The sequence below is a fragment of the Argopecten irradians genome, chromosome 10 (assembly GCF_041381155.1).
Source record: "Argopecten irradians isolate NY chromosome 10, Ai_NY, whole genome shotgun sequence".
In the NCBI taxonomy this organism is placed as follows: Eukaryota; Metazoa; Mollusca; class Bivalvia; order Pectinida; family Pectinidae; genus Argopecten; species Argopecten irradians.
In genome coordinates, this window is record NC_091143.1 from 19480485 (window position 1) to 19498767 (window position 18283).

Here is an 18283-nt window from a genome sequence, read left to right on the forward strand (position 1 = left end):
GTGACAATGATAATATGGATGACGAAGACGACGACGACGACGATGATGATGATGGCGACGACGACGACGATGATGATGATGGCGAAGACGACGACGATGATGCTGATGATGGCGAAGACGACGACGATAATGATGATGATCATAATGATGATGATGACAACGACGACTAGGGCGATGATGATGATGTTTATTATGATGGTGATGAAGATGACGGCGACGACGAAGATAATGGTGATGAAGATGACGGCGACGACGAAGATAATGATGATGATTGTTCCAGTATGATTTTTCAAATATTCGATTTACGATTCAAGTGTGTATATGGTTATAATGTTTATTGTAAAAATAAATAGCAATAAAACAAATATACAAAGTACTTATGTCAACACTTGCTCTTTTATTTCGTCACAATAAACAATAAATAACTCTTTGATTTAAACAAATAAAATAAATGCGACATACTAATATATGACACGAATGAACCAATACCATCACTTAGTATCGTGGAATCACGATAATTTCCAACAGCTCGACAATGACGTCATCATGAAAATTCATGCTATGACGTCATAACATAATTGATAAACATTCATGTAATAAACACAAAATGAGACTCGTGATCATGATGGTGAAATGAGAAAAAAAAACCGACAAATCAGCTGACCAGTTTTACAGGTAAAAATACTCTGTGACAAATCAGCTGACCAGTTTTACAGGTAAAAATACTCTGAGACAAATCAGCTGACCAGTTTTACAGGTAAAAAGACTCTGAGACACATTAGCTGACCAGTTTTACAGGTAAATAGACTCTGAGACAAATCAGCTGACAAGTTTTACAGGTAAAAAGACTCTGAGACAAATCAGCTGACCAGTTTTACAGGTTAAAAGACTCTGAGACAAATCGGCCGACCAGTTTTACAGGTAAAAAGACTCTGAGACAAATTGGCTGACCAGATTTACAGGTAAAATGACTCTGGGACAAATCAGCTGACAAGTTTTACAGGTAAAAAAACTCTGAGTTAAATCTGCCGACCAGTTTTACAGGTTAAAAGACTCTGAGACATATCAGCTGACCAGTTTTTCAGGTAAAAATACTCTGAGACAAATCAGCCGACCAGTTTTACAGGTAAAAAGACTCTGAGACAAATCAGCTGACCAGCTTTACAGGTAAAAAGACTCTGAGTTTAATCTGCCGACCAGTTTTATAGGTTAAAAGACTCTGAGACAAATCAGCTGACCAGTTTTACAGGTAGAAAGACTCTGAGACAAATCAGCTGACCAGTTTTACAGGTAGAAAGACTCTGAGACAAATCAGCTGACCAGTTTTACAGGTAAAAAGACTCAGCGTTGAAACAATAATTAATGGTTGCAGATCACAAACGATGTTGTAATGAATTTAATTTAAGGTCAAAGGTCAGCAACTGTCATGTGTTATTTGAAAATACTGTCTTCAAATAAGACAGGATAATGATATTTAATAAGTATGATGAATATGAGTAAGTAGACTTTAAAAATTACTTATATGAAATGATTATTTCAGATCAAATATTTTGTTTTATTTACAATAAATGAATCGTCTGAAAGGAAAATTGAGGAACACAAATTATATTTTTTAGTTTATGAACTATTATAAGTTAATATTTAAATAATTTTTATATATATAGAAATATTCACAAATTGCCAATTGTAAGGTATTATCGCCGAAATTTTTTTTTCAAATTGATAATGTTTTAGTGAAATATGTTTAGCTTTACGTACACTATTAAATTTTCCGTAATGTAAACATTTAAATGTTTCATATAATAAAGGTTTTGGTGTCTCATTATTTCTACCATTATAGGATAACGTCTTAGAATTAGATCAGAAATGTTTTGAAATTGTTAACTCAATTTTACCAAATTTTGATATGACATTGATAATATGAATACGTATGCATGCATACATGTTTAATCAAAGATGAATCGCAATATATAAGAGTTTATATATGCAAAGTATTCATTGTTAAAACCCGCTTAAAGGAAAAATATTTTTGCAAATATATAATAATATAGATGAGTGTTGAACTATGAGATAAATATCATACAGAAACCTGTTCAAGAAAATTGTTGAAAGAACATTTATTCTAGTACTTTTAAATTTTAAATGGACAAAACGTGTCACTTTACTATATTATGATTAATCTTAATCAGTTGGTAACAACAAGCTAGACATGTTTGTCCAGAACCAAACATATGTTGATACATGTTCATATAACAAGTAGCTCATTACACCCGCTGATAAAAAAGTAATCTTTATCGTAATTTGTTTTAGGCAAAGAAACCAAAATGTAAATAAAATGGTAAACATTTTTTGCGTTTGTGAGCACAGCTTTGACTAGGTTACATTAAGAATACATACTATCGAACATAACGTTCATCAATACTAAAATGTATATATTTCGCAATCATTTACAGAGTTTTCTTTCACTCCCGTGTTCTCTGTGACATGCGCACTGATGGCAACTCTCTTATAAACCACACCATCAAATCATTCGCTCAAAGCACACAATCCTACCCGTACATCGCGATCATACACCGTCTCATGTAAACCCTAAAGGTGCAAACACCGAAAAATCCTCTGTGTTTCAATTCGGATACTTTTGTAGACATGGAATGCTTTTCCAGTAACGTAAATATCATAATACGTACACAAATTTATATATACATAAACATACATGTATAACAGGGGGACATTCACGACTCGTATCACTATTGATAAGTTCACAATTTTACAAACTAAAATGAATTGTCTATACCATTTATGTGCATCACTGTGTAAGAACCAGTAGCATTAATGATGATATAATGATATTTGGTAAATGGAGATTCTGTTTACCCGGTATCGTGTTTAAGACATTGTAAGTACACGTCACTTGTCTCTGACACGACGACACATCCATGTACTTGTTTGCATTATTTGTTTATCTAATAGAATCACTAAGACCAATCATAAATTAATCCAATAACTGATGGCACTGTTTCCCCAATATATAATTGATCATCCTTGGATCGAAGACATCTGAAAAAATTTAAATATATTGTAAGCATCGTGATATAGTTATATTAGCATTCATTATAGAGGCTTTTAAAATAAATTACAGTACAAGTTCATTATCATACAATATCTATAAATATTTTGATCGGATTTTTATATTTATAAAATCTATTTCAATTATTTTGCGACATACTGTTTTTCTCTTCTCGATTACAATTGGTTCTTGATGTATTGTATTTTTAATCGCGATTACTGTTTTTTCTTGAACCAGAGATTTTTCTAATCTCGATAACAATTAGTCCTTGGTCTGCTGATTTTATTATCCGATTTGTAATAATTTCGTGATATATTTTAATAATTGCTATTATCTTGAACGTCTTACCGGTGACGATCCATTCCTGAAGCAGCGTTGTTGTGGTCGAATCAAATACGATAAGTGTCTTTTTTATATAAAATATAGAAAGTTTTGTCCAAGAAATACCTTGTGCTTGAAGCGATTCGATAAGTAACTATGTATAACTTCCAAACATATATCAGATCAGTGTCCTGTGGTATTATTTCAACTTTATGTCCTTGTTCCGAAGATAATCATTTTGATTGGTTATATACACATACTGTCTTGTGGATTTCGTTTTGTATATATATATATATATAATATATATATATATAATGTAAATAAATATAATTATTTACAAATGTACATCTTCACCACATCATTTGTGGTGTACTGAATATTGTTTATCCAGGTCATTTTACAGGTACACAATATATACAGGTATATAGTACACTATTTACACCGTATCGACGTTACATACATAAGGTTTTAGGAGATGGTGTGCGAAGGATATATCCTAGAACATATCTAACTACACTGTATACATATATCACTGGCGTTGTCCCTAGCAACAATTACACAACTTCCGTCCACTATCTCCAATCCAAATAATGTCTGTTGAGAAGTGACGTCACATCAACACCTGATGACGTCACACCAACAATTCACTGTTACTCACATCATCATAATAAACAGGCAGATTCGTGGAATTGATGTAGCTAAGGCACAGTTTTGTTGCTAAAATCCAAGTTCCCGCATAAAATCACTGCACGTGCGGAAACTGAGCCAGTAAGACCTGTCACCTGACGGTCGATATAAGACCTATCAAAAATGTCACAATGAAAACGGAAGTAGAATAAAACTGGCGCGTGCCACTATTTCCTTTCACGGTATTTCGCTGCAATTCAGGATTTGCTTCTGCATCTGGGAAAAAACAAGATAAGACAAGAAATAAGATTATGTTTTCGATAATAAACATGGCATGGTAAACAAAAAAATATTTAATTTACAAATTAATTGTATCAAAACATCTCTGTATGGCATTACATAAAATTACCAGTAAAAAAATTGTGTTAGAAATCACTTTGATTTATATTGTTTATTCATATTTTTTGTCAAATCAGAAATGTTACTAGATAAAGAGCTTAGACATGATAAAGATGAGTTGTTTGTAAACAAGAAAGAAGTAAGCAAATACAAAAAAAACTGTGTTTGATGGTGATAACAAAACATAATGTAAAGTGATTGAAATGAGATTAAAAGGTAGAGATTCTGGACAGCTCAAAGTTGTTCAAATTACACCAGCAGGAGCCAAATATACAAATTCTCAAAACATAATTAGGTCAGTTCACTTTAAGTAAAGCCTCGTTAATTCGAAGTTGGTGCAATCTTGATAAAACTTCGACATATCCGATTATTATTTTAATATACTTTAGTGTGAAGTTTTGTCGGGACTACCAAATAATTTCGGCTGAAACAGGGTTTTCGAGGCATCGTTGTTCGAGTGAACGAAATGCAAATGTATTTTGTTTTTTTAAGAATCAAGTGAGATAGGTCGATGAGCAACTTTGAGCTACCAAGTAGGAATCACAATTAGGTTACCACAAGTAAAGTTAACATTCGAAAAAAACAACATTACGGTTTAGGTGATTTTATGTATGGCAAATAATCTTAATGGAAACCGATCAAATGCGGTTCTTCTACATATTGATATATTAATGTTTAAACATATTACAGAAAACATGTCGAGATATGTCTGAATGCAATTTATTATTTAGTTTGGCCAGATAATCAAATTAAGATAAATACCAGGTGCGATCTTCAGATCATTTTTTTTTTTTTACAAATTGTTTTCAAAATAAAAAGTTTGAAATAAATGATCGTTGGTAGGTGTTGTTTTTTTATTCACACAAGCTACAACACCAATGATAAGGATTATGTTACAATGGTAACCAGAGAGGGATATCCTACCGTCATTCTTGATGTCGCCGATGATTTTCTTACCCTTTTTATTATCATTACGCTTTTCTACATTCTTTTCCACTGCTTCAGCAAAAAGGAAATGGAATGAAAAAAGAATAATTAATTCATTAGAAATGCATGTACATGTGAAATAAAATCCAAAAATATGATTGAATTATTGCTATTCTGTTACACTGTACATATAGCATATAAATGTGCGATGTAATTCCTATACATCTACATCATTACATATAGAAATAATACGAGAGCACCCATCCACTACTGAGTACCAACATAAACAGGAATACCAGAACTGACCAATAAATTTCTATTTGGTTGATCAGACATACACATATTAAAAATATTTACAATGGATTTCATCAATTAGATGTACGTGATGTTGGTGGCTTTTTTGGTTTATGAATGCAAGTGTCGCTTATTTTCCACTCTTCAGATATAATGCAACGAAATGCTTGACACCAAGGAGAGGAATTTTACCTATTATCATAAAGTGTTTTTGAAGTCTGCTTGTTCCATCATATACTATAAACACACAAAAAGCTAGGAAGCGTGAGTTCCGCAAATAAAGACAGCAAACGGACAAAGGTGGCCACCAAAGGGACATAGTACCACACTGCACGAGACACGATCAACAAAACACGACAATATAGAGATATATACGTATATAGAGAAATTTTGGTGAGAAGTAGAAGAATCGTGACGATGTTGTTTTATCTCTATATCAACAAAACAACCATTTTTTAGATTTGATTCCCTAGAATATGAATGCTTAGAAGTCTAATAATTACCGCTTAATATATGCACTGTAATACTGGTGGTGTCTAGGTCGGAGCTCCGACAGACGTAAATGCCCTTGTCGGCGTCCGTGCATCTTTCTATGATAAGGTTGCTAATAAGGGACCTGCCGGGTACCTCGGGGACTTTGTTTAATATCATCAGCCGATTGGTGTATTTTTTATCACTCGAGTTGATAATATGACCGTCGTGAAACCAGTCAACCGCTACCGGTGCCCTCGTCGTCCCCGTTGCATTACAAGTCAAATTAAGCTTTTGGTACATATTGATAAACACTGCGCCCTTTATCTGTATAGCTGCTGAAAGGAAAGTGAGAAAAACAATTTTGACACCAGTGCCATGAAGCGTAGAATACATATCATACATCAGTTGTCATTTTCGATACTAGTGATATGTGGTTTCTGAAATGTTATAAATCAAATTGCGAATGCATATATAACGACAATCCGAAGATAATGTTGTTATAGACGCAATTTCTATTGACATTGATCAATATTACTTGTGACAGAACCACTATGTATTTTGCTATCTCCTTCAGCCGCCCTGTCTCGCTGATGGACTTATTAAGGGCCTCGATCAGATAAGGCGATACTTCTTGGTTGTAGGGCTGTTCTAACAGGCCTGCTAACATTGGTTTTGTTGTTTGAGCTGTTTAATCTATCTAACACGTTTGTTGATGGACACATGGAAGAGCGGTGTAAAACTCTGTTGTTTCAGAGTTAAATAGGCCAATGGATTATACTATCCTACATAAACACTTTTGAAAACCTGCTATATCCCTTGTGTTTTGAATGTTTGTCCATGCTTTATCTTATTTTACAGATCAAATTTGAAATATATTGATGTCAATTCAATAGTTATTGTAATATATTTGTCCATATCTTCACTATAACGCTTTATAATAAAACAATCTAAATGAAAAAGAAAAACATAACTTGACTTGAACTAGAGTTGTGGAACAGGTGTGTATTTTCTGGAATATGTGATTTCTCGCATACTTAATGCAGTTTTAATTGTTGTTTTGATTTAGTTGAGTATTTTATGGGTTTTTTTGTGGTATTTGTTCCTGGATTGAGCTTACCTCCCTCCGCGTCCTCCTCAACTGAAGTGGAGTGAGATTTTCCTTGCCCTGAAAGCAGTAGCTTCATTTCATAAGGAACGTTCTCCCAAATTAACAGCTATTTGGGTAATGTACCTAGAGCTCTCTCCAGTCAACAGTTTATTTACCGTGTACACAATATAACAAACAACCATAAAGAAACTAGAACATCGTGCAGTACAGCAGGCAAAAATATCAAAATGTATTTAATGCTTTCAAAATGCAAAAACAGAAAAAAAGAATTAACCATAGAGAAATATGTCCAAATTTTTGATCGCAAATGTTCCTGCATGCATTAAGTTCCTGCAAGCATGCTGATTGCAAAAATAGACTGTTTTGAATATTACAATTAAAATGTTAGAAATTAGTGTCATGGCATGAATAATCAAGAAATAGACAACCTTCACCTGACGTTTTTCTACAGTAATTAACTTATTATATCTCTTCCGTGTTTAACTCAGTAATTTACATTCTTCGTATTTTAAAACTATCTGCAAACTTCCCCCGTAATCGAGCTAACATGCGTAGACGACAGGTATCATAAAAAGACAATATAGAGTAATGAGACCTATCAAAGCACAATCACAAAACGTGGATATTTTTGAGAGTGGATATTTTCGCTGAGTTGGTTTTCAAACTGTTCGTGTTGTACAAATATTCGTAATAATTAGTCAAATAACTCGAAAGTTAAGATATGAATTTGTCAATTATTTGTTTGCGTGTTAATGAATTTAATGAAAACTAAATAAAGGAAAATCTCCACGACGCAAATAATTCCACTTCTACAGTAATATAAACACCAAGAAAGAAGTACCCATATATCTTGTAGTAAGAATTAGTACATTAGAGATAAGTATAAAGGATGGAATTTGGGAAAGAAGGATTCTATAATAATACATTAGTGTTTATTATTAAGATGTGATAATTATATATATATAAGTGCATTACGTGTCAGAGAATAAATACGTAACGATTTATAATATATGTACACTATAACTGTTAAACTGTTAAAGCAGCGACATTTTAGAAATAAGATTCTGCGATATGTAACAATATGGGGTACTATGTTTTTGCGATAATCATATTTGTGCTGGGTATAGCTAATGTCACTTGAATTATACCGCAGAGGAACCGTGAACCAACTTATTTTCGCATGCGATAAGATTTTGCGTATTTTGCGGGCAGTAAGAAATAGCGGGTATAGATCACTGAGAAAATGGTTAAAAGTAACATAGAAGCCATGAAGTCAAAATTGCTGTCAAAAAATCGTATATAAAAACGCGAGATTAACCGTAAGTCACGATTTCACAAACTGATTTGTGTTTTTCTTAAACAAAATGTGAGTGAAAAACGAGTTAAAATTGAAAACAAATATTGCAAACGGTCATTCTGATATCAGTATAAGTGTAGTTTTATTTTTATCTAATAAGGGGCCTACACGTAAGTAGTAAATTAAGTTCTCAACATACTGGATTGATATTTTGTAATGAATCTGAATTAAAGTCATTTGTTAAATGTGATTACGTGTGTTGTGCGTGCATATAAAGACGAATAGGAAATTACACTGGAAATACTAATGGCTCTTCAATTGATCACAATCTAGTGTCCAAAAGAGTGATTAATAGCCAAGAGGAAAAAAAGGTTTAAAAAGATAACGGTGATGTATGGAATCATGCTCAGTTACAGTGACGAGTACACACAAACGCATTCCCTTGCCTTTCTGTGGTATGTGGTGCAACGCTGACTTATACAGCAACAGTTTAACGATAAGACACAATGCAAAAAATAGGACAAATACAAGTCGAGAGAAGAGTTCTATGATAAAACAAGCAAACGGGTTTTTGTTTGCGAAAACAAACATTGGTAATGAACCAATTAGCAAAGAAATGAGTGATCAAAGAGATTCGTCTGTTGACTGGAGCTAGGTTTTATGGCAGCAGCCCATTCCAATACTGGTATATGTTTAGGTTATTCGCATTCTAGAAGCAATGAAAAATCAAACTCGCACCAATGTATGATGTCACTTTTAAATGTTTGTTTTATATGCTGTCTGAAGACATGCAATGACTCTCACTTAGTGTGCTATGAATACAACAAAGCATATGATATACATATGTAGTTATGTTAGTTTTAGAGTTTGTTTTTGTCTAGAGGCAGCTATTCTCATTGGGATTGTCTTGATTTTACAGTTTGAATGAATTTTCGTTATTCTTTGGATAAAAGAAGGGAAAACGGATAAAATTATTTCTCGTATAATAAGTGTATTTGTCGTTGTTTAAGTTAATTGACTGTTTACTTTTTTCATTCTGAAAGTACTTTGCAAACTGCAAATGATTACTAGGAATGAAACGAGCAATAAAATCATGAATGTGTTATCGGGACGGGACGGGAGGGTTACTGTAGGTGGAGGCATACTATCTTATAACACTAAGCTAGACTGAGGTTCTGTTTTTAATTGACTGTTGTTAATGTGAGCGGCGACAGATAGACAGGATAAAGAATAAAAAAAAGTATCTTTTATCCTAAGATTGTATAAAGCTAACCAAACTCTCTATTTCAGATAAAACATTGAGATATGGCCAGGGGCCAGGATGTCGGAATTGTTCATGGAGTAACAAAACATTTAAATGTAAACCTAGAGTATTCATTTAATGGCGACAACTTTCCTTATCAATAATGAAGTAACAGTAGTGTAGATTTTAAAGACTTATCCTGTATGGTTTATATTAGATTAAGTTTGTTAGTTACAAGTTAGCATTTTGACATTGATATGACGGAAGCTTTACGAAGCTAACATTACATAATAAACATTTGCCCTGTCGGTCTAATGCCAACCAATCAGAACTACACGTAAAGTCGTAATCGTCGCTTTTATTGCAAGTGTGTAGCTATCGGGCTGTAATTGTTGCAGACGCATTGAATTGTGTGGTCTAATCTTGATAATTGTGCTATAAAGTGATCCGAAGAAAGTGAATGTTAGATGTTTTACACGTATCTCGGGCACCAATAAATGTTGTGGTCGAGCTATCACAAAGGCCGGAATGTTTTATCTACAAAGTCTTATATGTATTGTTTTATACCAAGGTCGCGTACTTTGAATAGTCATTCTTTTAGACGTTACATAATCTCTGTGACTCGACCACATGCACACGGAAACGTCAGAGCAAGCGCCTAATGAAAACTTATGACCGGCAAGCTTGAAAGCTTTTATCTTAGAAACGCACCAAGTTGTGATGTTTTATGAGAAACTATAGATTTTCTCGCGCTTGAAACCGTATAAACTTGGTGTGTGTCTTCTGTTGTCGGTACAGCTATACATCATGGAAGGTGTTCGCCACTACCTCTCTCACTTCTTAATGGAACAGTTCTATGTGAGCATTACAAATACATTACTTTTTAATGATGCTTTCTTCTATGAAATTATCCAAAGTGTTTAAGAAACAAATAGTGAAATTTTAATTTGAATAATACAATATGGAATCAAGCATAAAAATAAAGCAGGGTCGATTACATTATTTTATAAAAGTATTCTCGATCAATTTTGTTTTATCCGATATTTTTCAAACTGATATTTGTATTTCGTATTTTCATATTATATAGTTATCTGCCCTTGCTGGTAGGTATTGATGTGTTTACCAGCGAAAAGTAATACTTTTTAGAGTTTCGCTCGCTAAATATTGACGTCACAATGGGTATATACCAAGGAAGGTTACTGTGTAATAAGTAACATTTCATATGTTACATTGAGTTGAAATCAGAGGTAGTAGGATGATTGAATATAAAATCTGATTTGCTGATGTTGCATTTGTTTATAGTTATAGTAAAACAAGAATGCATTATACGACCTTATTATTAATGCAAATACCGAAGAATTAGATAATGACTACTATATAATATGTTATACTATATATGACTAGATGTTAGTAAAGGGAGGCAACATACTACATATACTATACTAGTCGGGAAAAGTGCAGTTAGAATACGATGGTCATCCATCGAGTAATTAGCTGTCTAACTAGGATGTGCAGTAGGTAGGAATACACGATTATTTACATGTATATAAAATCAGCCGTATTTAATCTCATTAAAAACATATTGTATCAGAATAGTTGTACTTTTGGAAAGTGAAGTCGTGTCTAAGATTTATTAGTTTGACATGAACTAAAAATGGATGTGAATATTGTACCGGGAGTGAACCATATTTACATTTCGTACACAATAGTAACTTGCAGATTTTTGATGGAGTATTTACTACGGTAATTCTACATAGCGGGGTTGTAAGTGAGTGGAAAGATCTGCCTAAGCTGTACACGCAGACAGTGGATCATGTTCCATTTCTTAAATTGCACCGGTAATCCTGTTAAACGTTATGAAATAAAACTATTGACTTACCTTTTCGCTGAGGTTTTGTCGATGCTACAATAAAACAGAGATAAAACAAAGATATATCAAATGTACCTAAACGTATTATGAATGATACCTCCTTCTATGCCACATAATTACAAATTGCGACTAAACCTTGGATTGTTCCCAATAGATCCTGTGTCATCGGGACAGACAGTTCCTAATCAAAACTAATACTCACATTGATAAAAACTTAGTGGAGTGAAGAACTTAAATCTATATTTTATACTGCTACTTAACATCCAGCATGAAGATTTACAGTGTCATTCTAGTGTCAATTTATACTGAAAATTGGCAACTATACGTTCAAACGTAAAGCGGGAGCAGAAACCGACACTTCGAAAGACTGTGGTGTGTATCGGTCAGACAACAATACCAAATTGCTTCCTCGCATGAGCGCAGGTCACCTCAGAAATATAAGTGAGATGCTATCTAGGGAAATGTTAGGAAGACTAGTGTCAGAATTGAAAAGTTGTTATCTCTATTTAGACTTATTTTATCATACAATAATAACGCCATACGCTCAGGACGCCGACGTTATACATATCTATCAATTAGAAAATAATGTTATCTAATTCAGAGAACCTTATCCAATATGTATTTTTAATTTGTATAATGAATATAATTATGTGAATCAAATACCTATACATAATACAAATACTGAATGTATATAGATTTGCAACATGATAGAAAGGTGATTTGGACAAATTATTGAGAATAATTTAGATATATACTTACGTAAAACCATGAGGTTAATATGATATGTTTTTAATCCTTTTGTAACAATTTGACATTCGTATTTCCCTGAATGTCTTGGCTCTGTGCGTTTTATGATAAGATCCCAGCGTGTTTTGAATTTGCCTGAACGCCTGAAATCTACGGACATCTCATCTACAGGAGCATACATATGTGTTCCTATGGATAAGGGGAAATCTTCGGATACCTTCCGCCATACAACCTAAAAATACAACAATATATCTTTGTTTTAACAACAATGCCAATTACATGCGTATTGTGTCGAATTTAGATTATATCGTGGAGACCCAACCGGATCTTTATACAGTCTCCCCAACACTCTTAGGGAAGAAATCTCCAAATGATAGCAGCTACTAAAAGACAGAAATGTTTAGGCGAGGAAAATTTGTGTGGAAGTGTATCAATTTGTCACATAGCAGTGTGTGTTGCGCCATTTTCATTTTAATTGGATAGTCGAGTGACACAAAAGTATAACACTGGTGTGCCACCAAGACGATCCGGGTTCGATTTCCCATTCGATCATGAATGGGTATTGCACCATCTGCCCGACCATACGATCGCGAGGTTCCCCCCGGTACTCAGCTTTTTTCCCATTTAAGTCACGCACATGCCTTCATTAGCATAAAATAAGGTAATGCATGTAACTCACGCTGAAGAAATATATTAATGTATATTTCATAATCGTCTAAATTGTATAGATATGTTGATTTGATTAGATGATATTTGTACTACTAGTTATGCATTTTCCATCGTTACTGGTGACCACAACATACTGAATGACCTAGCGAGACAATGTGTCATGTGTTGAAACAATTAATCTGCGTTTTATATTTTAACTGACAAATAAATCTTAAAAGGTGTCTAAACAATCATTTACATACCAAATATAAGCATAAACATATAACTCACTTTGCGATATGACCACCAAGGCTTTAATCCATGAATTAACTTAAAGGTTAAGTCAAACAAACACCTTTGTTCCCATTTCATGAATTTAAATTATTTCAAAATGTTTAGGAATAAAACTAAACGTATTGTAGTTACCGGAGATAAATGAATCATTAACATATGTCGTGATGGACTGTGACAGAGTCCAAATTTAACCTCACTACTTTTTACCGTACTGAATCACGGAGATTTTAACCTGTGGGATGACCGAAGAAGGTAAAGAAGGCATAAATACTTCAATTCTGGCCAGGAGATTACCATTGCGGGGCAAGTCAGTGACAGGAACTTCAGAGAAAGGTCAGAAGATCCCCATATATTAAAGTGATTGATGTGTAACCAAAGTAACCATTTATTTCATCACACATCTACTAAGCTCTATCAGTGCTTGTCTGTTAGGTCCACGATAATTCGAACAATATATGTGAATTTGATGAAAGCTAATAGCGGTTGGTATGATAGCAAAAACTTTTATCTTTTAGATAAGGATGAATTATCTAAAGAAGACGGAATAGTGTTATATTGAAATGTTTCATAAATTAATATTTAGTTAAACGTGATAGTTAAACCATTCCTGATAACATCATTTTAATTCATTGGCAAATATTTGTGCTTTAATTTTGTTCTTGCTAATTGTTTCCGCGAAATCATATATATATATATATAAGCTCAATGATACCGGTGACGGAATGTGAAACGGATAATAAGATGTATCCTTCAAAATACGAAATACTTACTAATCTCCGTCAATATGAATATTGTGACACACCCAGAATTGTTAGATAACCCTATTGATATGTACTACATCGGAGTTTGGCAGCATATTCTTAACTTTTCTATTGTTAGTTATTGGCATAACTACATAAGAATAGGTAATGTTCTTGCCCTCTGCTGTGAAAAACGTTGATATGTCAGCTGGGAACCACAGGTATATCAATTAAATATCACTCTTTCAACATGGAAAATATAGCACTTCAAACAGGACATGGCGGCTTGTAAATGGCTGCCAGCGTTCGCAGAAGTTCTGACGACCACTCTGTAATTTGCGATGAAATATATATAAATTGTTAAAACATTAAAGATATCTTTGGAGTAGACCTCCCCGAAGCTGTAACTAAAAAGTGTATCTACTGTGAATAATTTTATACGCATTTTGCATACAAAAATGTAAATCAAGAATGTATCAATATAGGGAAAAATCATAACTGATTGAAAATATGCACTGCGATTAAGATGTACATTTGTATCTGCAACAACGCATTTATTAAGCATTTCATGGAACATTCAGGATAAATTGAAAAATTGTCACTTAAACGATTGTCAAGTTACAAATTTTCATACTAAATGTACAGATAGACATTTAGCCATTATGTCGTCAAGGAACATCTTACTACCTGTCAGAGTTATGTTGATGTTGTCTAAATGTTGCGAATTCTCTTCTGAAACATCTGGTCAAATCTGTCCATCTTTTTATGATTAATAACGACAATAGTATTTTTCGTTCCCATCTTTTTGCAAATGATCTATTTAGTAAAATTTGTGATTTATTTAATAGCTGATTTTGATTCATACATGCCTCGACAACGGCTAGGTTTTAAGAGTTTGAGTACGAAGGTTATCCTTTACTAAACATTTGTTTGGAAAGTATGGCTTTGTGTCATTCTATTATTTTTTAAATTAAATATTTTGATAATAAAATATGTAAACACTTACTCCTTCGTCGTTTATACGATATTTGATCCTATGTGTAGGTTTTTCTCTCATAAATATATGATTATATCCATGCTGACAAAGAGGATGCAATCTTATAAAAAAAGGAGGCGTAGTGGTTTGATAATGTCGGATAACACGTAAATCGCTTTTATGGTTAAGAAATTGCTTATATCAATATAAAAAAGCGGGTTTTGATGCAGCGAAAATGACAAAATGTCCGTATGTAGGCGGAGACGTAGGGAAAAACGGCTTAAGGAAATAATTGTTGACTAGGGACAACGATTGACGCAAAACAGAGACTTGTTCGGGGAAAAACAACTTCTGCACGCAAAGAAGTGATGACGTAAGCTAGTCCATGCCAATACTTTAGTAAGTCTATCAGTATATACTGTACATAGTCTTAGAGATCAGTAAAGTGCAATTCACTTCGACTAGATATATTTATATAAATAATACCAAACCCCTAGTGTAATCTCAACACCATTCATTGTTCCCGATCTGCATTATTAAAGTACAAATTTATCAAAAAACGTCAAACTTTACTTGGAACGAGTCCTTTATTGAGTAACTGTAAATATATTGTTCATCTATAACTGTATTGAGAGGACGTGTTTCACACACGCACTGTCTAATCTGGATATACAACGTTAAGTGATCGAGTTAAAAACCATTGCCAAAGGTATTTGAATAATGAAATATTTAGGAAAGCGTGAAATTCTACAGGGACCAATAAACCGACAAAGCCAAATATATGCCGCTATACCCGATCCAACTTTCACTCCTGACACCATTATGTGAATAATGATATTTTAGAAAAAGGAAAGCCCCTTAGAGGCTAGACCTTTACATATACAGTGATGGAATGGAGTGATTGTTAGATATGTATATTGATCAACGTATATTTGAATTTATCTCTGTTCCGAGAATTATCTCTTTCGTCAGTATTACCATGAATTCAGCATTGCAGATATACTGAAAGTCCTAAGATTCGAATATCAGAGGTACTACCTAACCTAACAGTATCTATGACTACAATATAGTATGGTTCCTTCAAGTGGAGATACAGCCCACAAAATATTAACGGATTAATGAAAAGCAAGAAGAAAAGAAGAAGAAAACGAACGACATACTAATATTACTAGGAAGAAATTATCATTAGAAGAAGAGGAGACAAAGATGAGAAGAAAAAAAAAAGAAAAAAAAAGCTAGACAAATTTTCCAGTGAAATCGAAAGCGAACTAATAGGCAATAATGAATTACCTTTATCATTAAAATAATCATTCTACGATTATATAAGAAGCTAGTAGCCCTTTCCACTACGCCTATATTTAGTAATATTGAACAATGACAGGTACGACTTTAGTGATTATGTTATTTAACCATTTCACGGAAATATGTACACAGTATGTAGCCACATCAGCACAGTATGACGATATAAGTATGTTCAACCATTACGTTGAGAAAGTTATAGTTATAACAAGTACATATCACTAAATCAATGTTTCTGTCAGTTGTCATAATTACATTCCATTGTTGTGGTCCCATTACCATACGGCTGGCTGTAGTCGTTAACACGGTACTGGGATATCTGCTATCGGCATTCTGTCATCCTTATCACGCGTAATGGTATAGCCACACCATCACGCCTTCTTGGAAAACTTTATGCATATCTCTGAGAAATATATTGAAGACTAGCTGTATCGGATAGCTTTTCCTTTCCACGTTCCTCCCCTTAATGACACCAGTGAAAGTCGGGAGTGTGCTAATGTCTATTTCTTATCTATGTTTATTTGCTTGTTGACCATATCTGTGATTTTATATTTGTCTTCCTTTATTGACATTAAAAATAAATCAATAATATGTTCAGTGCTGGACATCAGGATAAGAATAAAACTGAAAACTGATTGGATCTTTGTTATCAGGTTTGAATTTTGGGCATCAATTGTTTGTATGGATAGTCTCCCTTGGTATGTTGATAGATAGGATATCAGAATATAAAACTAGTCAGATTTATCTGAAATAATATATTTCAAGTCCCACTTGTATTTAATGTGTCAATTTATATTTATAAAATGGACGATATCATATACCAAGCATTTTATGTCGAAAATACAAAATAATTTTAACAGTCACGATATTAAGCTCAACCACAATTCCGTGGTTGGAAATGATATTATATCCATCCTCTACGCTGATACATGTACTAACCTTGTCTGTTTACCGTTTCTTGCGTGAAAATTTTACTTTTAATAACTTCAGTTAAACTGACTTAGATATTTAGTCACACCAGCCAAGATTGACCTATAAAACAGAGTCCGACCTAGATTTTTTGACCACCACAGCCATTGCTGACGTTGATTGATTGTTCTTTCGAGACGGAAAAAGAAACTAGATTTACAACAAAAGTCACTAATCGAAAAATTCAAATCATTCAGGATAAGAGTAGGTGTACATTGGGATATGAAAACTATTTACGGACATCATAATATTATTTATGATTGGAAGGAATTATATTGATACTTTTCTACCCTAATTTATCATTATTAGTGGGAGATGCAACACAAAAATACCGCAGCCTCCCAAAACACACATTACATGCAGTAGAGATCGTCCTAAAATAACCTAAGCTGTTAATATAACGTTTAGCCTAATCAACTAACCGACGTGTCTAGCATTCATAACGAAATTCAATATCGAAAAATAACAGTATGATTTTGCTTTTGTTACAAAATGTTCAAAACCTTGACCTGTAGCCAGAACAGATATTTGGAGATTTTCTCTTGTAACGTGTCAACATTTTGTGTTTCATCGGTAGGAGCAGCATATTCGGAGAAAACAAATTCAAGCACATTTTTGTCTGGGTTTTTTTGTCTGAAAATGCTGTAAATGTTAAATACCCCTACCGTTGTATAGTTCATATAACTTATATTGTTCCTTGAGGATGTTGTACATTTTTCAAATCGCATGTTCAAACTACATGTTAAGTCTGGGGATGTTGATTGTATGGCGATAATGAAGTAGGCCTAATCTATGCAAACAATCAAATTCCTTAATGGTATCGACATGGTTTTCAAAACTATAGGCCTAATACACCGCAGTTAACCTTGAAAGCAAGACACGCTTCCTCGAAATGCCCATTAAACACGAATGCATATGCTTGATGTATATGCGTTTTGTGTAAAGCATCCATTAGAAGAAATAATTCGACAAGAAAGGCATAC

The 18283-nt window shown here is 33.5% G+C and overlaps 1 protein-coding gene across 11 annotated transcripts in view; it reads right to left on the reverse strand.

Moving 5' to 3' along the window:
• Window positions 1-369: 369 nt before the first annotated feature.
• Window positions 370-18283, reverse strand: part of LOC138333346 (fibroblast growth factor receptor-like 1) — a 203464-nt gene continuing 185550 nt past the window's right edge. For 5 of the 11 annotated variants that reach the window (XM_069281666.1, XM_069281673.1, XM_069281665.1 and 2 more), the window contains 7 exons: window positions 12387-12606; window positions 11637-11660; window positions 7227-7274; window positions 6139-6444; window positions 5339-5413; window positions 3416-4291; window positions 370-3057 (listed from right to left, as the gene is read on the reverse strand). In XM_069281666.1, the coding sequence (XP_069137767.1) occupies window positions 4167-4291; window positions 5339-5413; window positions 6139-6444; window positions 7227-7274; window positions 11637-11660; window positions 12387-12606 (798 nt within the window). In that variant the 3' untranslated portion in view covers window positions 370-3057; window positions 3416-4166. The remainder of the gene's footprint in view (window positions 3058-3415; window positions 4292-5338; window positions 5414-6138; window positions 6445-7226; window positions 7275-11636; window positions 11661-12386; window positions 12607-18283) is intronic. The other 6 variants (XM_069281671.1, XM_069281669.1, XM_069281672.1 and 3 more) reach the window with 6 other exon arrangements.